The sequence below is a fragment of the Oratosquilla oratoria genome, chromosome 11 (assembly GCF_046742065.1).
Source record: "Oratosquilla oratoria isolate Oo_2021 chromosome 11, ASM4674206v1, whole genome shotgun sequence".
NCBI classification, from domain to species: domain Eukaryota; kingdom Metazoa; phylum Arthropoda; class Malacostraca; order Stomatopoda; family Squillidae; genus Oratosquilla; species Oratosquilla oratoria.
In genome coordinates this window covers 45,311,089-45,334,817 of record NC_134787.1, presented here as the reverse complement: position 1 = coordinate 45,334,817, position 23,729 = coordinate 45,311,089, and the positions used below count along the sequence as shown (strand labels likewise).

The 23,729-nt window shown below is 36.6% G+C and overlaps 1 protein-coding gene across 15 annotated transcripts in view; it reads right to left on the bottom strand.

Moving 5' to 3' along the window:
- MTA1-like (metastasis associated 1-like) overlaps nt 1-23,729 on the bottom strand; it is a 302,424-nt gene that overhangs the window by 50,550 nt on the left and 228,145 nt on the right. For 8 of the 15 annotated variants that reach the window (XM_076192744.1, XM_076192745.1, XM_076192734.1 and 5 more), the window contains 2 exons: nt 22,988-23,098; nt 7,166-7,248 (listed from right to left, as the gene is read on the bottom strand). In XM_076192744.1, coding sequence (XP_076048859.1) covers nt 7,166-7,248; nt 22,988-23,098 — 194 coding nt within the window. Of the gene's footprint in view, nt 1-7,165; nt 7,249-16,301; nt 16,397-22,987; nt 23,099-23,729 lie in introns of those variants that run through there. The other 7 variants (XM_076192742.1, XM_076192747.1, XM_076192748.1 and 4 more) reach the window with 2 other exon arrangements.

The following is a 23,729-nucleotide window of genomic DNA, read 5'->3' as shown; positions in this document are numbered from 1 at the left end:
TCCTCTCCATAATGTTATTATGAAAAAAAAAATTCAGATCTATTCCAATCAATGCAATGATTAAAGTCCCCCAAGTGGGTTGTTTGTGCATATATGGGACTTCAATCATTGCATTGATTTGAATAAATCTGAAAAAAATTATCTTAACCACTTCAGCACAAGTCAAATTATCGTGCATAGCATCAGCTGCCATATGTACAATTCATCACACTACTTGCATTATAAAATAGTCACTGCTGTATCATTTGTTCTCTTTTACTCTGAGTAACAATAAACACAGAAAACATGATCAAACCAATTCACAGAATCCAGGGATAACTCATGTACAACTACAAAAAATATATCTATATAATCAAGACGCCGATGCTGGCACCCTTGTGTACCCACTCACACCTCATGACACCAACATAGGCATCATCTTACCAAAGTGGTTAAGTTTTGTGAATTCGTGAATCATTTGTGAATCATGTAACATCAAAAGTACCTTTGAGAACAACATGAATATGAGTATAGGATAATACAAATTGGATAATAAAAAAAAAGAAATAAATAAAAAAAAAAGTGACTTGTAACCTGCCCATCTGGGTTGAGCAGGTCACAATGGACCTTTCCATGTTCCTTTTATTCTCTTATCTGTATATATATTGTCATTCTTCTCTGTATGTATTGTACCTCTGAAGATGTCTTGAACAGATGAAAACATCTGGTAACCAATCAAGCGACTTGACACCTGATAAACATGTTAATAGATTATATGGAGAGACTTTTAACTTAATAAGATCAATTAAAGTGGCCTTCGACTACATGGCTGAGGAGAGTTAACAAAAATAGTGGTTACACTGATAAGACCTAAATTAGAATATGTCGCAACATTGTGGGCAACCAGCACAAAGAAGAACATAAGAAAATTAGAAAGAATCCAAAGAGCAGCAACAAAAATGGCACCTACACTGTCAAATCTGACATATGAACAAAGACTGGAGAAATTACATCTGTCAACACTGGAACAGAGAAGAGAAAGGTGATTTATTGAGCATTTACAGAATTATGAAAGGGATGGAAATCCTCGATAGAGATGACTTATTAAACTGGGACAGAAGAGAAACAAAAGGACACAAAGAGAGACTAAAGAAGGACACTTATAGAAGCAACCTGATAAAGAATAGCTTCCCACATAGAGTGATTGATGTCTGAAACAAAATGAACAGAGAAACAATGAATGCCAAAACTTTACACGATAATAAGAATAAACTGGATGCGGACAGATACGAAAACAGGTCACTACGAGCATAGCTCTTGTCCTGTAAAATAAAACTAGGTAAATACACACACACACACATATATTAAAAGAAAATTATAATGAAGTCATAGACAAATATGTACCAAAGAAGAAACAACAATGGGTGTACATAAAGTGCGGGTACAAGAACAAAAATGTAAGGAGGCTAAAGATAGAAGAGACAAAGCCTGGAAAAGATGGAGAGAGAGAGAGAGAGAAAAAAAAAAAGTAGCAAATATGCATCAAACTAAGAAATGAATACGTAAAAATAAATAGGGAAGGAAAGAGAAAGTATGAAAAACTATTCTACAGGTATGTGAATGACAGCCTAAAAGATAAAACATGAAATAGTGAAACTGCGTCAAGAGAATAATGAATACATAGATGTAGAAATGGCTGATATTATGATCATTTTAAATCTGTATTCACAATTGAAAGTACACAAAATTGGGAAGAAGGACAAAGAGAAAGATCCCCCCACCCCCCCATGAAAGAATTGTGAAACAGAAGGAAATATGGGACCAACTAAAAAACCTTGATGTCAGAAAATCACACAGTCTGGATGGATTTGCAAATTGGATATTAAAAGAATGTATAGATGAACTAACTGAAAAAATACACAAGATTACTGATTTCTCACTCAAAGAAGTTAAAGTGCCACAAGATTGAAAAAAATGCAAATACTGTACCAATATACAAAGGAGGACAAGGAAAATCCAACTATAGACCAGTCTCCCTTACAAGTACAATAGCAAAAATATGTGAAAAAGTTATCAAAAGTAAATGGATTAAACATTTGGAAGAGAATAATATACTAAATCCAAAACAATTTGGATTTAGATGTGGAAGACCATGTGCCACAAAATTGATTTGCTTTTACTCTAGGCTTATAGATATAATGAAAGGGATGGATGGGCAGATTGTGCCTTCTTAGATTTACAAAAAGCATTTGATTAAGTACCACACAAAAAGCTACTAAGAAAAATTGAAATAATAGGTGAAATACAAGGAAAGTTATTGGAATGGATGGAAGATTTCTTGAATAGGAAAAAAATGAGGGTGGTACTTAGAGAGAAGACCTAGACCTGGGAAGAAATGATAAGTGGAGTCCCACAAGGTTCTGTATTGGCTACAATAATGTTTGCCATATATATAATGACATGCATGGTGGGGAATGTTATATGAACTTCTTTGCAGATGATGCAAAACTACTAAAGAGAGGAAGATTGTGAATCACTACAAAAAGACCTGTATAAAGTTTCAGACTGGAGTCAAAAGGGTTAAGTGAACTTTAAACATAAAAAAATGTAGTATAATGGAATTTGGAAAAAGTAAAAATAGAATATCGGGACAATATAAAATTGTCATAAAGGAAATTAAAAAAAGTTAACTCAGAAAGGGACCTAGGAGTAATTATCAGCAATGACATGGCACCACACAAACACATCAACAAAATAGTCAGAGAAACTTTCAATTTACTAAGATCAATGAAAGTGGCCTTTGACTACTTGGATGAAGAAATGGTACAGAAAATATCAGTTACATTGATAAGACCAAGATTGGAGAACGCTGTGACACTATGGACAACCAGTGCTAAAAAGAATATAAAGAAATTAGAAAGAATTCAAAGAGCAATGACAAAGATGGCACCAACACTCTCCAGACTGATATATGAACAAAGATTGTCCAAACTAGGACTACCAACCCTGGAACAAAGAAGAGAAAGAGGAGATCTACTGACCATCTACACAATTATGAAAGGGATGGAAGTCCTCGATAGAGATGATTTACTAAAGTGGGATAAAAGAAACAAGAGGACACAATTTTTTTTTTTTAAAGGATAGTTATAGATCTCAAAAAGAATAGTTTCCCACACAGAGTGGTGGATATCTGGAATAAATTGGATGAGGAAACAGTGACTGCAAAAACTATACAAGAATTTAAGATCAAACTTGATACTGAAAGATACAAAGACGGGTCATTACGAGCATAGCTCTCTTCCCATAAAATACACACACACAGATGATTTAGTAAAGTGGGGCAAGAGAAAAGCAACAGGACATGAAAAGAAACTCTAAAAGGATAGTTATAGAAAAGATCTGGAGAGAGAAAAAAAAAAAAAAAAAAAAAAAAAAAAAAAAAAAAAAAAAAAAAAAAAAAAAAAAAAAAAAAAAAAAAAAAAAAAGCTTCCCACACAGAGTGGTGGATATCTGGAATAAATTAGATGATGCAACAGTATGTGCAAATGCTATTCAAGAATTTAAGAACAAACTTGATGCTGAACGATACTAAGACAGGTCACTACGAGCATAGCTCCCTTCCCATATAATACAACTAGGTAAATACACACACACACACATATATATATATATATATATATATACACATATATATATAGTATGTATTTACCTAGTTATATTTTATGGGAAGGGGAGCTATGCTCGTGGAGTCCTGTCTTCATATCTCATTTTATCTAAACTATTTTTAAATTCGTGTATTGTTTTTGCACACACTACTTTCTCATCTAACTTTTTCCAACAGTCTATTACTCTGTGAGGAAAGCTGTTCTTTTTCAGATCTCTTCTATAGCTGTCTTTCTTGATTCTCTTTCCGTGCCCTCTTGTATTTCTATCATCCCATTTTATCAGATTCTCTCTATCAATAATTTCTATGCCTTTCATGATTCTGTAAATACCTATCAAATCTCCTCTCTCCTTTGCTCTAGTGTCTGTAGTTCAAGTTTTGCTAGTCTCTCTTCATATGATAGTTTTGAGTGTGTTGGTGCCAATTTTGTAATTGCTCTTTGTATTCTTTCAAGTTTTTTTTATACATTTTTTTGTACTTGGTGACCACATCGTTGCTGCATATTCCAATCTTGGTCTTATCAGTGATTAGAATTTTCTTCCCCATTTCTTCATCCAGGTATGTAAATGGCACTTTGATTGTTCTTATTAAATTATAAGTTTCTCCAAAAATCTTATTTATATGTTTCTCAGGTGACATATTATTCATAACAATGACTCCCAGGTCCTTCTCATTTTCTACTTTTTTATTCCTTCTTCTCCCAATTTATATGATCCTGATATTCTGTTTTTGTTTTTTCCAAATTCCATTATACTACACTTCTTAGTGTTGAACTCCATCTCCCACTTCCTACTCCATTCCCATACTTTATTTAGATCACTCTGTAGTGACTCACAATCTTCTTCCGTGTTCACTTTTTTTTAATAGTTTTGCATCATCTGCAAAGAAGCTCATATAACTTTCAATTTCTTCATCCATATCATTAATATATATAGCAAACATTATTGGGCCCAGAACTGTTCCTTGTGGAACACCGCTTATTACGTCATCCCATTTTGAGTGTTTGTCTCTTATCACTACTCTCATTTTTCTTTCTTACAAAAAGTCTTCCATCCATTTAAGCAGTTTGCCCTGTATTCCTCCTTCAGTTTCTAATTTCTTAAGCAACTTCTTATGTGGTACTTTGTCAAAAACATTTTTTTAGGTCTAGAAATGCACAATCAGCCCATCCATCTCTTTCTTGTATTATATCTATTAGCCTTGAACAGAAACATATTAAATTAGTGACGCATGATCGTCCTTCTCTGAATCCAAATTGCCTTGGATTTAGCACGCTGTTTTTTTCTAAATATTTTACCCATTTACTTTTGATAATTCTTTCACAAATTTTTGCTATTGTACTTGTTAGAGACTGGTCTATAGTTGTTAGGGTCTTCTTTATTTCCTCCTTTTATATATAGGTATTATATTTGCTTTTTTCCAATCTTCTGGAACTTTTCCTTCTTTCAAGGAACTATTTATTATGCTATGTATTTTGTCTGCCAGTTCATTTCTGCATTCTTTCAAAATCCAGTTTGCTATTTCATCTGGTCCATGCAATTTTCTAACATCAAGATTACTCAAGTGTTTCATTATTTCATTCTTTGTTACTTCTATTTCTTTCATAGGGGGGACTTTCTCCTTCCATTCGATCTCTTCCGGTTGTATATTCTCCCTTGTAAACACTGATTTAAAATGCCTGTTCATAATTTCCGCCATTTCTATTTCCTCTGTGTATTCAACTCCTCCTTGTCTTAATTTCTCCAAATCCATAAAGGCCCAAAATATTCTTACCTTTTCTTAAAGCTTTCTCACATATCTTTCTTGCCACAAAAATCTGATCAATGCAACCCCTACCTGTCCTAATCCCACACTGTTCCTCACCAATTACTCCCTCTATTTTTCTCCTTATCCTCTCAATCAAAACCCTCCCATAAGCCTTCCCAACTACATTTAATAAACTGATCCCAATCCCCCTGAAATTACTACTCACACTTGTCCCTCTTTTCCTTGTAAAGTGAAACTATACAGGCATTCCTCCAGTACTCTACCCTCTTTTAAAGAAACATTAAATAACCTCACCAGCCAGTCCACCATCACTGTACCTCCCTTTTTTGACATTCTGCATAACAATCAACCCAGGTGTCTTATCTGCACTTTCACTTCATCTTTCCTTATTTCTCCATTTACCTCACTCATCACTGTCATTTTCTTAGTGCTTCCCACTGCAACTACCTTTACCTCCGTATCCTCCTTCACATTTAGCAACCCCCTCAAATACTCTTACTGCCATCTCTTTCATTATTATCTCTCCATCTTTTCTTCTCTACTTGATTCCTCCTCTTACTCTCTTAATTTCTTTCCAAAACATCTTTTTATTACTTTCAAAATTTTGTCATACTCTTACCCCATTTCACATCTCTCCTCTTTGCCTCTTTTGTCATAGCTTTTATTTCTCTTTTCTTTCCTTTTTACCTCTCATATGATTCTCTCGTCCTGAGGTGCTTACCTTGAAAGTGTCAATACAATCATAAGAAAAGAATAACCAAATAATGTGCACCAATGGTACACTGTTCAATCATCAATGTTTAGCTTAGGTGTAGAATATGATCTGGTAACGAGCTGCAAATGCTACTAAACAATCTTTTCTGTTGGTTAAAGAATAATAACTTTTGGCATTTGTTACATGATACAAAGTTTTCGTCCTAAAAGGTCATTTCAATATGCATTACCTATTTGTGAAAATGAGATGTCTCTTAATTAAGGAAGTGAACTAATTTCAGTCATAAAACATGATTGCTAGAGGACAGTTCAGAACAACCATGGTTCTCTCCCACAAGGAAACTGTGGTAGATGTGAAGTTCTACTATCAAATACCAGTACAAGTCAAGTTCTGAGTTTTTAGTGACAATGATAAAATTTTCTAAGCTTTGGGATCAATGACAATTACCTGCAAGTTATAATCTTACAAGAAAGACAGAATGATCTCCCAACCCTGTCTTCAGAACTTGGCAACATCATCATCTCCATATGGAGGTGCATCCATGAGGAGCTGACACTCAGTCTCTGGACTAGATCAAGGATCTATTAACTTTATATTTCCTCTTTTTCACACAAGATCTGACAAATGGTAACTGCTCCTCCTTGTCCTACTACAAGCCAGTGACAAAGAAACAGTCTCACACAAATAAAATACAAATGTTCCTTTCTGGAGAGATCTATGGGAGGCCAGAGGACTGTTGACAACCAAAGTGGGGCAACAGGTTTCCAGTCAGTGAAACTTGTAGCAACAATTATTATTTTTCCTACAGCATCATCTGAATACTCAATCTGGAACCCAAAATAGCTGACTTTTTGAAGGGCAAAGGTACTTCGAATAACTCAAAAACAGATTAAGATGAGCCATATTCATGATGTATATCCACCATTAACATCGAAGATAATTCAAGCCTATACTAATGCCATTGTCAAGGACCATCAAGAGTCTGACAGATTGCTCTTGAAATGAACATTAGTGTGGCAAAGCCCCATTTGATTACTCACTATATTCTCGGCTGCTAGAAAGCTGTAGCGTGAAGGGTCCCAGCCTTGCTTTCCCACGACCTGCAAGCCCATCGCGTCATGACCTGTCAGCAGTGGAAGAGCAGGCTGAGGCAGGATCATGGATTTGTGGATAGTCATCACTTGTGATGAAACCCTGTTTCATCATTACGACTATTCAATAGAGTACATATCTGAAGCACAAAGGAAGCCCTCAACTAAAAATAGCAAAACTTCAATCATGTGCCCAGATGGTCAAGCACCTCCCTCTTTTTTTCATGAAAATGGTTTTGACTTTGAATATGAATGAAATGGACATAGACTGAAGTCTATTGGGAACACTTTTAACATGAACCAGAATATCAAGAGCTAAAGGCCAAAGTACAGAGTCATGCTGAATCCCTCATCAGACCAACAGCCTAACACACTGCTTGTAAAACTGCAAAGGAGGGACCTCAGTAATACATTTCCAGGAAAAATAAATTATAGTTTTCTTTCATGTTTAATTTAAACAAAATAAATAAAGAAAAAGTAATAAATAAACAAGAATTTTATTTCAGATATTGAATTTCATGGCAAAATTATAAATTTCTCAACAGTTCCCTAAATGATTATTGATAAACTATGGACTTTCTGTATTTAATAAAAAAGCATACCTTAATGTCACAAGTTGGATTCAATTGGCTGCTTACATCACAAACTAGTGCTTCTCAATCTTCGTATGTAAAATTGAATGCTTGTATATTTTCTATTCCCTGCAAGTTAATTATCCCTACCCTTATCAGTGGTGACACAAGAAACAAATAAAATTTTTACCACTGCCTGATATGGATACATTTAACCAAGATACTTCATTACCGAGAGGGTGCCTTGAAGATAAATACAGCCTGAAGGCAATAAAAAGTTAAGTACTGTCTGGTATATAAAAAGCTAGTGTCCTCACAGTAAAACTGTACATGAAGCGGACAAAAAGGCTGTGCGGTAATATTGCTTCTGCTTGTTTATGGTTACTGCATGAGAATGTATGGATTACTGTAATAAATCATATACACTGTATATTGTAAATACAACCATATAAACCCATACAAACTAGATACAGTTGGCAAAGTATTGGCCCACTTTGCAAAGTGTTTCCTTCACATGGCAATATATATATATATATATATATATATTAATCACTACTAACTGGCAATGATTAAATAAAAAAAATAAAAATGAATGACTAAGGGAAGGGTTAGATCAATTTATAGACAAAAGAATAATGGAACATGAAAACAAACTCCTATCTTCATAAAACCATCACCATTACATTTTTCATATTTATACTAATATAATTCACTAGTAAGTTATTACAACTTGCATATTACATTTTTACATTGTTATCATACAAATTATGGAAATTATACATTTCTGATAGAATAACTTCATATATTAATAACTTCAATTCATGGAGGACAAGTTATTATGATAAAGTGATAATCATGTTTTGATATTACAGTTTTCCAGCCCAAAAAGTTAGCACACAACAAAATCATAAAACTAAGGAATAATTGCTGTGAAGAAATTGGTATTTGTGCATGACTATGTGTAAGTCTCTATCAATCAATCCACTGAGCCATTCTCTATTAAATGAGATACTTGGTCCGTGGCCACTGGTTCAGCCCCTAAGTCAGAGTAAAGATTTTGTGGTATTGCCTGGTTAGGGTGAGAATATAGCTTAGCAGATTGAGATCCCCAGTGTCTTCCATGTGGTGGCTGCAACTTGGACTGTTAGATTCCGTAGCCATACCTATGTTGGTACAGTTTTAATGTGGGGGTGGTGATTTGTGCACAATTGTACTAGTGTGTGGTTCTTACTTGTCTGGGAATGATTTCTAAGTTGGACTGAAGTCTGAGGTAGTATGAAGTAGAGAATTTGGAGTATTTGCTTTGCACACTTTTGTATGTATGTATGTATGTGCTCTGGGGTGCTTAGAGCAGGTGATTGTAGATGTTTGAGTAGTGTCCTTGGATTATTATCATTATTTCTTTATTCACCTTCTCCCTCATGCACTACTTGTAATATGGTGGCAAGGGTGGGGAGAGTTCAAGGGTTCTTGCATAGAACTGTGTGCCTGCCAATCTTATGTGGTGCCCTATGGGAAGGCTCTTGATTTTTAAGAGATGTTAATCTGGGGTTTTCTTAGTGCAGCCAGTTATTATTCTAAATGCTTTATTTTGTGTTGTTTGTAGGCCATCTGTTTGTTTTCTTGATTGACTGGTACCATGCTGTGAATGCATTGTTAAGTAAAGTTCTTTTAGATATTTGAATACACTGATTGGTATTTCCTTGCTCTGTCCAAATCCTGCATCTGGATGTAAATATATGTTCGTATTTATGTTATGTATATTGACCTACATGTTAATTTTGTCTACAATGTCAGGAATCTGATATGCAAGCAGGTTATGAATGTACCAATGTGAGGCCCAGTATTCAAGGACTTTTGTTTGCCCAGAGACTGTGAAGGGTTATTTGGGAGCCATAAGTCTCCTGCAAGAAAGATTACGGATGATGGATCGACTGTCCAGGAGAAGGAGGCCATTTAATCTGACAAATAGTAAACTGTGGGATATTTCTTTGATTAACCTCTTCAATACGAGTCAAATTCTTGCGGGCAACATCAGCTGCCTGGTGTACAATGATTCAACAATGCACCACAATACTTGCATTATAAAATATAAAAGTTACAGCTGTATTGCTCATTCTCTTTCACTCTGAATAATAATAACTACAGAAAATAAGATCAGACCCATTTACAGAATATGGGGGTTACTCAGCTACAACAACAAAATAAATATAATTAAGATGCCAATACTGGTATCCTCATATACCCACTCAGGCCTCATGACGCCTACGTAGGCGTCATTATACCACAGGGGTTAATGGTAGTCTAAAGTAAGCAATATCACTGATGATGGGATGCATTCTGTTTTGTTCCAGCCACAATTTTAGCATGGCGAAATAAAATTTTAATTTTGGGATGCCCCCTCCCCCCACCCCCACATGAAGTACTCTGCTATTATTATTACTATTATCATAATTTTTTCTTTTCATGGTTTGTGGGGTGGGTAACTACTCATATCTCAACTTTGCAGGTGGTCCTCAATAGTTCTTATGTGAATGCAAGAGACAGTGTCCACAGTATGCCACTGCAATGATGATACCAACAGGAAGTCTGAGATGAGTAGTGGTCAGGAACCATTACTCATAGCGGATGCCCTTCCTAACCTCTGCACTATGGCCAGGATTCAAACAAATGCCGAAATCCCCATGCAGTTACCAGACACATGTATTACCACTGAGCCACAGCAGGCCCCTCCCTCTGCTAATATTGTTTGGTCATATGCACAGGTGTGAGATTTTATGTTGTGCTCTGCATTTGTTGTGGAGAGGTGACTTGTAAAAAGGCTACATTGGAAACACACCTAGGTCTCTTAATCCGATACTTGCCAACTGCCACTTATGCAGACATTTGGGCCTACGGCATCAACTTTGGGAATTGGTGGCATTTTCTGTGCTGGCCAATTCCCATAATGGGTTTATGTCCTGGACCTAAACATCCACAAAAGTGGCAGTTAGCAAGTATTGAATTAAGAGACCTAGGTGTACTACCACTATACAATCATACCTGACAATTGTTTGAATATTCCTTACTCTGCTGCACACCTAGACTTAACACACTGAATCAATTCCAGGAACAACATTTGGGGAAAGAAAGAAAAGAAAAACAGTACACAATGCATACACTCAGTGATGAATTATGTGAGCAGCACAACACAGGCCTGTAACCTCACTAAGACAAACCATGACACCCTTGATATCAGAAAATCACATGGTCCAGACGGAATTGCAAATTGCATACTGAAAGAATGCATGGAGGAATTAACAGATAAAATATACAATCTAATTAAATTCTCACTTAAAGAAAGAAAAGTGCCACAGGACTGGAAGAATGCAAACATTGTACCGATTTATAAGGGAGGAAACAAGGAAAACCCATCAAATTACAGACCGGTCTCCCTGACAAGCACAGTAGCAAAAATTTACGAAAAGGTCATCAAAAATAGACGAGTTAAACATTTGGAAGAAAAAACTATACTGAATCCAAATCAATTTGGATTCAGACAAGGAAGATCATGTAAGAGTTGTAATTAGAGAAAAATTCTCCAACTGGGAAGAAGTAAAAAGCGGGGTCCCGCAAGGATCAGTACTGGCACCGATCATGTTCGCTGTATACATTAATGACATGAATGAAGGCGTGGAGTGCTATATAAATTTTTTTGCAGATGATGCAAAATTACTTAAGAAGGTAAAAACGGAAGAGGACTGCAACTCATTGCAACAAGATCTGGACACAATATGGAATTGGACTCAAAAATGGGAAGTAAAATTCAATATTAAAAAATGCAGCATAATGGAATTTGGAAGGAGTAAAAATAGAATATCAAAAGATTACAGAATTGGGGAAGAAAAAATAAATAAAACAAACTTTGAAAAAGATCTTGGAGTGATGATTGGAAAGGACATGAAACCAGATAAGCATATAAACAAGATGTTCGGAGAAACGTACAACTTATTGAGAGCAATCAAAGTGGCATTTACCTATATGGACAAAGAAATGATAAGGAAAATACTTACTACACTAATAAGACCAAAACTCGAGTACGCAGCATCACTTTGGACACCCAGTACCAAAAAGAATATTAAGAAACTAGAAAGATTAAAAAGAGCGACAACAAAACTAGCACCGACACTCGCCGAACTAACATATGAGCAAAGACTATCCAAATTGAACCTACCAACTCTAGAACAAAGAAGAGAAAGAGGAGATTTGCTAACTATATACAGAATAATGAAAGGAATGGAAGTTTTAGACAGGAACAACCTATTAATGTGGGACAACGGTAAAACAAGAGGACACGGAAAAAAATTGAAAAAGGATAGTTATAGAAAAAACTTGAAAAGGAACAGTTTCCCACACAGAGCGATAAATACATGGAACAAATTAGACAACAAAACAGTATGTGCTAACACTATACAAGATTTTAAGATAAAACTTGATGCGGAGAGATACAAAGACTGGTCACCACGAGCATAGCTCCCCTCCCGTATATTACAACTACGTAAATACAACAAACTTGATCTGCTTCTACTCAAGATTAATATACATAATACAAAAGAGATGGCTGGGCAGACTGTGCCTTTCTGGACCTACTAAAGGCATTTGATAAAGTCAATAGGTCGCATCAGAGGAAAATTATTGGAATGGATGAAAGACTTCCTGACTGGGAGGAAAAAGAGAGTAGTAATTAGAGATAAATTCTCAAATTGGGAAGAAATGAAAAGTGGTGTACCATACACATAAATGACATGGATGAAGGAGTAGAGTGTTATATGAATTTCTTTGCAGACAACACAAAAATACTAAAGAAAGTAAGAATGGAGGAGGATTGCAACTCATTACAACAAGACTTGGACAAGATCTGGAAATGGACTCAAAAGTGGGAAGTGAAATTCAATATCAAGAAATGTAGTATAATGGAATTTGGAAAAAGTAAAAATAGAATATCAAGAGATTATAGAATTGGTGAAGAAGAGGTCAAAAAGTAAACTCGGAAAAAGACCTTGGAGTGATGATCAGCAAAGACATGACACCGGATAAGCATATTAACCACTTCCATACGGTGACGCCTATGTAGGCGGCATGAGGAGCAAGTGGGTACTCGATGATGCCGACATCGGTATCTTGATTATATTTATTGTAGTCATACCTACATAATCTCCATTCTCTCTAAACTGGCTTTATCAATTTTCTATGGTTATCAAAATACACAGGTGAAAGAGAACGAACAATTGAGCACAGACTTTATTTTTTATAATGTGATTATTATGACGCAACATCGCACGTCTGGCAGCTAATGCTGCCAGACGTGCGATGTGCCCCGGAGTGAAGAGGTTAATAAAATAGTCAGAGAAACCTACAATTTATTGAGGTCAATAAAAGTGGCATTTGCCTATTTGAACGAGGAAATTATATATATATATAAATTAACTACACTAATAAGACCAAAACTTGAGTACGCAGCAACAATATGGACACCCAGTACCAAAAATAATATAAAAAAAAGTAGAATACAAAGAGCAACAACAAAACTGGCACCAACTCTGGAACAAAGAAAGAAAAGAGGAGACCTACTATCTATAGAATTATGAAGGGAATGGAAATCTTAGATAAGAATGATTTATTGAAATGGGACAATGGAAAAAGAAGACACAAAAAGAAACTAAAAGAGATAATTACAGAAGAGATAAAAAAAAGAGAGCTTCCCACACAGAGTGATAAATACTTAGAACAAATTAGACAAAGAAACAGCGTGTGCAAACACTATTCAAGATTTTAAGAAAAAACTTGATGCTGAGAGATACAAAGACGGGTCACCACGAGCATAGCTCACTTTCCGTATAATACAACTAGGTAGTGACTTTACAAAACAAAGCCCTAAAGAAAATTACAGGCTGCACCAATATAGCACCTACAGACCATTTACACCATGAATCAAAAGTCCTCAAGGTCAAGGATCACCTGGATATCACTGGCAAACACTGCACATCCACAACACTACATAGCAAATACCCACACACACCAAAAAACATTAAAACAACACCCAAATGCCTATATCACACACAAATATTCTCTTCTTTTCTACGACCACTAGACACCATAGTCCAGAAGCATATTAATAGCTATATCACTGCTCCATCAAAAAACTGAAAAGCAATAGATTGCTGTATCCCAGACCCCCTGATATCCATCCCTCTGAAACCTCTCTCCCCTGAAAGGACAGTCCACCTGGCCAGGCTGTGGTGTAACCACCATCAAGCCCTTCGATGCTACCAAAAGAGGCTAGATTACTACATCGCAGGTAACTGTTCAGGATGTAACACTTCACTCCATATTATACACCACATTATGGAAGACTGCATTATACACAACCACGCAAGCCAACAACACAATATACACTATAAAGGACTTGTGGGAAAACCCTATTCCAGCTGTAGTGTTCCTCAGGGAGACTGCTTGGCCATACAGTCTAGGGAATGATAGACTCTGATCCACACTAATACAACAGCCTCTTATGGGCATGTTTTATCATTATCAACTATGAATCTAACCACTGCTTGCTAATGTGGTTCTGTGGGTTTCCAGTCATTGAAAACAGAAGTAAAAATCATTACATACATATGCATATACTCAAAATATACACAGCACAACCACAGCACTTACATGGCAACCCTCCCTCCTCCCCTCATGCAGAAAATAGCAAAGACAGGAATAAATCCCTTTTGGGCTGCATCAAAATATCATCCATTCACAGCTATTCTCCTCTCATCCCTACCCCATGCCTTCTCCATTCCCTACTCAACAGATATTCCCCTCATTTAAAAGTCCCTATCACCTCATCCATTCATCTCTTCAGTCATCCCCTCAAGTTCATTCCACTCAACTATGCTTTCCCCACTTTTTGTTAAACTTTCTTCACTCATTCTTTCCAAGTGCCCAAACCATCCCAATAATCTTCCATAAGAACCCTATCTGCCAGTATATATATATATATATATATATAATGCATAATATCCAGCAAGTTAAAGTGAAATATATGAACACCATGTTTATGGATTACAGATGAACAGGCACTTCATAACAACAGCTGTAATTCTCACACATATCAATTCTCATTATAATTATTCAGTAATAATTTTTCATTATGTACTGATTAGTTTATATACAACCCAAACCACATACTCATTGGTTGATTGAAGAGCATACTCTCTTCCCAATATTTTGCCCAAATGAGCAGGCACTAGGTCTCTGAACTCTTGAGCTAGGCTACTATGACTTACCTTCCCACCCCTACAAAGTTGTTTTTGTTATGGGCTCTATTGTACCGGTACTTCTAGCCATAACCTCTTCAATGAGTCAAACACTCACATGCACATTTGGTTTCCTGATGTACAACGCTGCATCACATGTGTTTTATTATAAAATATAAAGTTACCACTGTTATACTCATTCTCTTTCACAAAGAACATTTATAACCACAGAAAATGTGATCACTGTTCACAGAATATGGGGTCACTCAACTACAACTACAAAAATGAATATAATCAGGACACTTACACCAGCATCCTCATATACTCACTCACCCCTCACGATGCCTACATAGGCATCATTGTATTCTAGGAGTTAAGGATGTCAGTATGCTAAATATTTAACATTTTTAACAATTTTGCAAAAACTTTTGGAAAAATTGTCTGAAGTTTGATCAACATACCGGAGTGTCATACTGCATCATTTAATATATATATATACACACACACACATATGTATATATATATATATATATACATATGTGTGTATATATATATATATATATATACATATGTGTGTATATATATATATATATACATGTGTATATATATATATATATATATATATATATATACATATAAATAAAGGCCACCTTTGTAAGGGAGAAAAAAAGCCTTTGGTATATATGTAAAAATTTTGAAGGGTATATCATATATCTGTGAACATATACAGACAGTGAGATGTGAAGGCAAGAAATGCAAAGTAACAATTCATTGTGTATTGCTCATGTGGTTCTGTTGACACTTTTTTTCCCTTCTTTTTAATGTGGACCATTATGTAACTAGGGAATGTGTTCAATGTTGGGAAGTAGCTCATTCCTGGTGAAACAAAATCCCAATATGAATCACCGTTTCTGTAATGCCCCCATAAAAGGCAATAAAATATTTGTGATAAAGTAATATAAATGGAAAACACATCACTCACAAAACACTGCACTTCATTTACAATATCTAATTTAACTTCCATTCTCCAGACATTCCACATGCATCCAGTCTCCTTCACCCAATCATCCATCTCATTCTTAGTCCTCTTCAAAAGTAAACTCCATCCTCTTTTGTTTTCAACCCCTCATTCTTCTCCATATGCCCACACCACCTCAGATGCCAATGCCAGTCCCCACGATTTCTCCAAGCAAGCTTCCATGCAGCCACCTTCCCATTCCCAACAGCTTTTGTCAGGAATGGTCAACTTGCCTTGGCCATGAGTTCTGTAGGTGCTCCCTCTGTGTTGTCTCCTCTCAGGGTATTCTCTTGTATAGATAACCCTGTAATTGGGTCAACATCAGGAAAACTTACTACATGCCCACATAGCTGGAGTTGATACTCATGAATTATGCTAGTAACTGGCATGGACTGAATTTCACAGAACTATGATTTATACATATTCACTCCAGCAACACCAAAGAAATATCTGGAAGTACTCTGTACCAAGGGGGGTGAGGAAGAGGAAAAAAAAAAAATAATAATAATAATAAAAAATAAATAAATAAATAAATAAAATAAATAAATTAATAATAATATGATATACACCTGATCTACAATCTATATACCAAGGGCTTCTTCCCCATTATAAGAGAGAGCCAACCAAGTCATGCACCCACTCCCAACCCACACCCTCTCTCATCTTAGCTCTTTGTAGATGAAGTGGCATCCCTGTCTCCTGTCCACTTCCAAGTCAGAGGCAATGCAGCAAGACAGAGCACATCCACAGCAGGGCCTCTTCATTTACATGGTGACCCTTCCTATTCATTCTATTCCTAATCTTCTTAACCTCTTCCTTATGATGATGCCTGCATAGGCATCATGTGGCCAAGTACATGAGGATGCTGACATTGGTGTCCTGATTATATCTATTTTGTTGCTGTAGTTGAGTGACAACCAAATTCTGTGAACTGGCTTGATCACATTTTCTGTGTTTATCATTACTCCGAGTGAGAGGGAACAAGTAAATCAGTAGTGACTTTATATTTTATAATGCGAGTATTGTGATGCATTGTCGAATCATCATACATAAGCATCCTATGCTGCACAAAAGAATTTTACTCTAACTGAAGACGTTAAAATACATGCCCATCAATCTCACAAAATGCAGTCAAATGATTGATCTTTCTAATGCTGCCACACTCACAATTGTTTCTTTTCCCTTGTGTAATGGTATTGTACATGGAAGCATCCAATCCATCAAGATACTTCCTTCCCTTTGACACACATTATACAATCTTACCAATCAAAGCACTCATGTCCTCACTACACATACTTTCCAAAGGATGAAAACCCTGGTTATCAGTGACACAATACAAACCAAAGGGCAAATAATGTGTACCTGTGACTGGTGGTCCTGGAATTTGGCCATTAGAGAATAGTCCCTGCTACCCATCTTCAAAAACAATCAGCACCTTCATCTACACCAAAATACATAACTCCAAAGGGCTGACATTCTGTCTCCAGACCATGCCCAATTTTGTTCTTAATTTCAACTGCATTTCCTCTTTTTCATATAAGGAGAGCTGATAATTGGTAACTGCTACTCTCCTCCTATTGTAAGGTGTTGGCATGATAACCATCCCACACTTACACAACACAAACAAGAGACTACAGTTTCTTCCCAGAGAGATCTATTGAAGGGCTCAAGGACTGTTACAAGTCACTGTGGTATTGCATGTTTCTACTTTGTGAAACTCACTAAACATGACCATCAATGATCTTCTCATGCAAAATGGGGACTGAATACTAATGATAATAGAGTATCTGATGGGGAAGATTTTCTTTTCTTTTCATAGTACTCTGGTTTTTGAAAGGTACTTGTTCAATGAAATTCTGCATACTCTGCTTGCCAGGAATTTTGTTGATATTGTTGTTGTTGTGTCCCCCTTATAAGGGAGGTAGCCAAAAAGGAAAAGGCATAAAATCATTCCCACCCATTCTATCCCTGAATACACTCCACACCCCTCCACCCTCCCTCTTATCTTAGCTTTTAAGTTAAATTCACTTTTTTCCTTAGTCTATCTACTTTACCTAATTTTCTCATTCCTGTACCCTTATTCCCTAGGCTAAAAATCTGTTGTTAGTGCAGCCAGACTTGTTTTCATTCAATCTTCCACAGGTGTCTTTAAGTAATCTTCTTAGTCAACGTCAGTTCAAATCCATGTCCTCCAATAGAAGCCATTTTTATTGACCATTACTGCACCTCCCTTCTATAGAGGCACTCCTCCAGCACTCTACCCTCTTTTAGACAAACATTAAACAACCTCACCAGCCAATCAACAATCACTGTACCTCATTTTTTTAGACACTCCTCATGACACTCATCCAACCCAGGTGCCTAACCTGCTCTCATCATTTTAATAACTGCTTCCACCTATCTTTCATTATTTCTCTTATATTTTCCTCATTCATCTCTGCCATTTTCTTGGTGCTTCCCACTGCAACTACCTTTACCTCCCCATCCTCCTTCACATTTAGCAACTCCACAAAATACTCTGACCATCTTCCTCTTACTGCCGTCTCTTCTATTATCATCTCTCCATCTACACCTTTTACCCTTCTTCTCTACTTGATTCGGCTCCCTTTCCCATCTTAATTTCATCCCAAAAAACATTTTTTATTACTTTAAAAAAATTGTCATACTCTTACCCCATTTCACATCTGCTCTCCTTTTTGACTCCTTTATCTTATGCATTTATTCTCTTTGTACCTCTCATATATTTTTCTTGTCCTATTTTGTAACCAAATGTGTGAATGTTTGTTTCTTCTCTTCTACAACCTTCTTTGTTTCATCATCCCACCACTCACTACCCTTCCATTTCCTCCTGTCATCCTCACTTTCAGAACTGTCAAACAAAGCGAGATTGTCAAAACTAGAGTTACCAACCCTGGAACAAAGAAGAGAAAGAGGAGACTTCTTGACAATCAACAGAATCATGAGAGGTATGGAAGTCCTTGATAAGACTTACTAAATTGGGATACGAGAAATACAAGGGGACATGGAAGGAAGCTCAAAATGGGCAATTACAGAAGAGAACTCACAGAGAATGGCTTTCCCTACAGAGTGTTGGATGTATGGAACAAACAAAACAATTGTGTGTGCAAAAACTTTAAACAAATTTAAGAACAATTTAGACACGGCAAGATACGGAGATGTGACACTACAAGCGTACCTCCCTTTCCCCTAAGATACATACATATACCAAGGCTTTTTCCCCCTTCCAAGGGAGGTAGCCAAAAAGGGAAAGGCACAAAAACACTCCCACCCATTTCATCCCTAAATACACTCCACACCCCTCCCACCCTTCCTCTCATCTGAGCACCTCCTGGATGACGGGTCATCCCTGCACCCTGCCCACCGCCCTGGGTCAGAATCAGTGTCGCAAGACACAGTACATCCACAGCAAGGCCGCTTCATTTAATCGGCGACCCCCCCTCTCCGTCCCCCTTTGCATAAAAGGCGAGGACGGGGAGAAATCCCTTCGGGCTGCGTCAAAATTTACTCACACATACTACCCCCCCCCCCCGCCCATACCTCCTCATGCAGTCACATCATCCATATACAACCATTCTCCACTCACCTCTGTCTTCCGTCCTCTCCCTTCCTTCCTCAACAGACATTCCCCTCTTCCCCAAAGCCCCTAATATAAAACTATGAATATATATATATATATATATATATATATATATATATATATACACATATATGCAAAATAACCACAGGGGAAGGGAAACTTGTTGACAGTAAGTACTTTCATACATTACATCTTCAGACTAAATGAAAGAGATACAGAGTTGCATTTAAATGTAATTATCAGGTAGCAACTGTAGGGGGAAAGGGGGAGACAATACAATGCAGGAAGGGGGGATGACCTTACCTCTATAGTGTGAGATCTGCCCAGGAAAATAATGCATTATTTCAACACAAAGCATTATACAACCATCATATTGACTGGCCTAAGGCAACAATTTTAGCCAAAGGAAAAAGCCTACAAAAAATATAATAGAATCCTGCTCAAATTTAGGCACTTTTATAAAAATATAAACTTAAGCTATAGACATCTTAAATGTGATAAATTGGTAACCCAAATGGTGACCAAAATGTTTCCACCAGACTGAACCTTATGTGTTGGTCAGGTCAACAGGGTAAGGTCATCCCCCCATCCCACATTGTATTGTCTCCCCCCCCCCACAGTTGCTACCTGATACTTACATTTAAACACAACTCTGTATCTATTTCATTTAGTCTGAAGATGTAATATACGAAAGTACTTACTGTCTACAAGTTTCCCTTCTCCTGTGGTTATACTGCATTTTACTCACACACACACACACATATATAAATATATATATATATATACATATATATGAAACACTGGGAAAAAGAAATTAAACAATGCAAAGCACTTTCATTTATTACACCTTCAGAGCAAAGTACATGGAAAAGGATTACCAAAATGCGTATGTGCATCCATTGAAGAATGCAGAAAGGTTATTTGGGAAGATGCTGGTCCCATCTGGGGACTCCCAAGAGTAATGTAGGAAATGACAGACACATAAGTTATCCAATTTATGTAAACTATGGTGTACATGTAATGAGTGAAAAAAGAAGTGTGGGCAGAGATGGATCAAGTGAACATGAGGGGGCAACCAAGGATGAGATGGATGGATGGGGTGAAAGGGGCACTGGGAAACAGGGGAATGTCTGTTGAGGAAGGAAGGTAGAAGACAGACGATAGGGGTGAGTGGAGAATGGTTGTGTATGGATGATGTTGTGATGCATGGAAGGGGTGGGTGGGAAATGGAAGGGGGATTGACTGAGTATGTGTGAATGATATTTTGATCAATTCTGAGAGGAGTTCTCCCCATCTTTTTTCCTATATGCAGGGATGGAGAGGGTGGGTCACCAGTTTAATGAAGCAGCCTTGCTGTGGATGTGCTATATCTTGCTATATTGCTGTTGACCCAGGGCAATGGGTGAGATACAAGGATGACAAGTCATCCAGGAGGAGTCAAGGAAAGAGGGAGAGAGGGAGGGGTGGTGAATAGGAGTGGAGTATGTAGGGATTTATTGGGTGGGTGTGGATTTATATCTTTGACATTAGCTACCTACCTTATATGGGGGAAAAAGCCCTTGGTGTATGTATAGTAAATGTATGGATAACTTTTGTGTCAACAAATATGTAAATCATTAGGAGTGTAATACCTAAACCTTAAGTGGTTTCTTGTGTCCCCAAGATGCGCCCATCTGTCTCCTGGGGGTCTACCCAAATGTCTGTGTCATCTCCTAAATCATTCTTGGGGGTCCAAGTGGGAATGGCCTACTACCAAATAAACTTCCTGCATTCCTCTATGGATGCATATATATATACTGTTGTAATCCCTGTTTCTTATGTACTTTGGACTGAAGATGTAGTATAGAAAAACAATTTACTTTGTTTAGGTTCTCTTTCCTAGTGGTCACTTTTGCATATATATATATATATATATATATATAACTGCATGAGCCCAGTGTGTATTTACCTAGTTGTATTTTACAGGAAGGGGAGCTATGCATGAGCCCAGTGTGTGTAAATGTAAATATATATATATATATATATATATATATATATACACACTACCTCTCATTAATGGACGTTAATTAGCTGTGTTTGCAGTGTTTTCGCTGTGTTTTCTGTATTTTTGGTGCTGTTGTTTAGTGCTGTGCAATCACTATGCCACACAAAAACCACTCCAAATCAACGGATTATTCACATCAACGGACACCGTTACCCCCCATTTAGTCCGTTAATGTGAGGTAGTACTGTATATATGTGTGTATATATATATATGTGTGTATATATATATATATATATATATATACATAACATATATATAATACATATATATATATATATACATACTATATAATGTATATATATATATATATACATATATATATATATATATATATATATATACATATATATATATATATACACACACACACACACATATATACAAGTATTCATCTATTTATGCATTCTACTATCATGCTTTTGCTTTACAGCACCATGTAATACTATCTATATACCAAAGGCTCCCCTCCCCCATTTTAAGGGAGGTAACAATTCAAAAAGCACATACCCACTATTTCATTCCCATCCACCACAGTTTCCTCCCTCTCATCTTAGCTACATGGATGAAGGGTCATCCATATATCCTGCCCAATGCCCTGGGTCAGAAGCTATGCAGGACAACACAGTACATTCACAGCAAGGCTACTTAACTTAATCAGCGACCCCCAACTCTTTCCCCTCATGCAGAAAACAGAGATGGAGAGAAAACCCTTTGGACTGCATCAAAATACTAGTAATAATAATGTAATACTAGGAAATTATTTTAAATTATGTTTTTAAAGTCATTTTTATGTATTCCAGGGCAACTATATTTTCAAATCACACACTGGCAACCTGCATGCCACCAAGTGGCTGCCTGGTACACTAACCACTCCAACCATTTTCTACAAGTGCTTGCACCAATACAGTCACACCTCAGCATCTTCCTTTTCTCTCCATGGCATCTAAACATTTTTCATAATGCAGTGTTTCATCCACTGCATTATCTATTTCCATGATTTTCTGATTGCATGATGGCCAAAAGTGCATATATTGCATTGATGAATACCTGTATATACATACATACATACATACATATATATATATATATATACACATACACACACACACATATACTCTGTATATACATACACCTGGTACATCTATAAAGAATACTCATTTCCAAAGTATACGGTATTATGTCATATATTACTGGGACCCTTAGCATTTCTCATCAGAAGCAGCTGCTTTTTATAATAGTATATGAGCACTCACCATCCATGCCATTAGTCTCCTCATAAGCTCTTCGTTTGAGCAACGATGGTGCAGTGTTGTTGATAATCGGAAGCTCTCGTGATGGTACTGGTGTGTATATCAAACTCCCATCTGTAAAGAAAAGATACAACATGTAAGTATATCTGATATATACACACATAGATATCACAAAATTTCAAATATATCTTCAATTAAATAAAAAAAATACATGATGCATTTATTTACGATTAACAGGTTACATACAAACACAAGACCACATAATACAATTCTAAACCAAGCACACTTCTCACATAATGACGCAAAACAGAAATAAGTCACTTTTACAACCTATGTTAAGGTTACCACCACCTTGCACTAAAATACTAACAAAAGGCCACTACAACTCCAAATTTGTGTCCCAGATGCTCATATCATACTTAAAACAAATACACTATCTTCCCGTGTCCTTGTATAAATTACGCACAACACTGAAACTAAAATATTTCTTCTTCAAAGAGACTCATGAGCAAACCCTGAGGAGGATATTAGCCACTATCTCAATGCCATAGGTTTCCAGGGAAGAAAAACCTAAGGAAGAAGTTATGACACATATACAGTGAGACCTCTCATTAACGGATGTTAATTTGCTGTGTTTGCAGTGTTTTTGGTGGTGTTTAGTGCGTGCAATCACTATGCCACCCAAAAACCACTCCAAAACACCGAAAACAGAGAAAACACCGCAAACACAGCTAATCAACGTCCG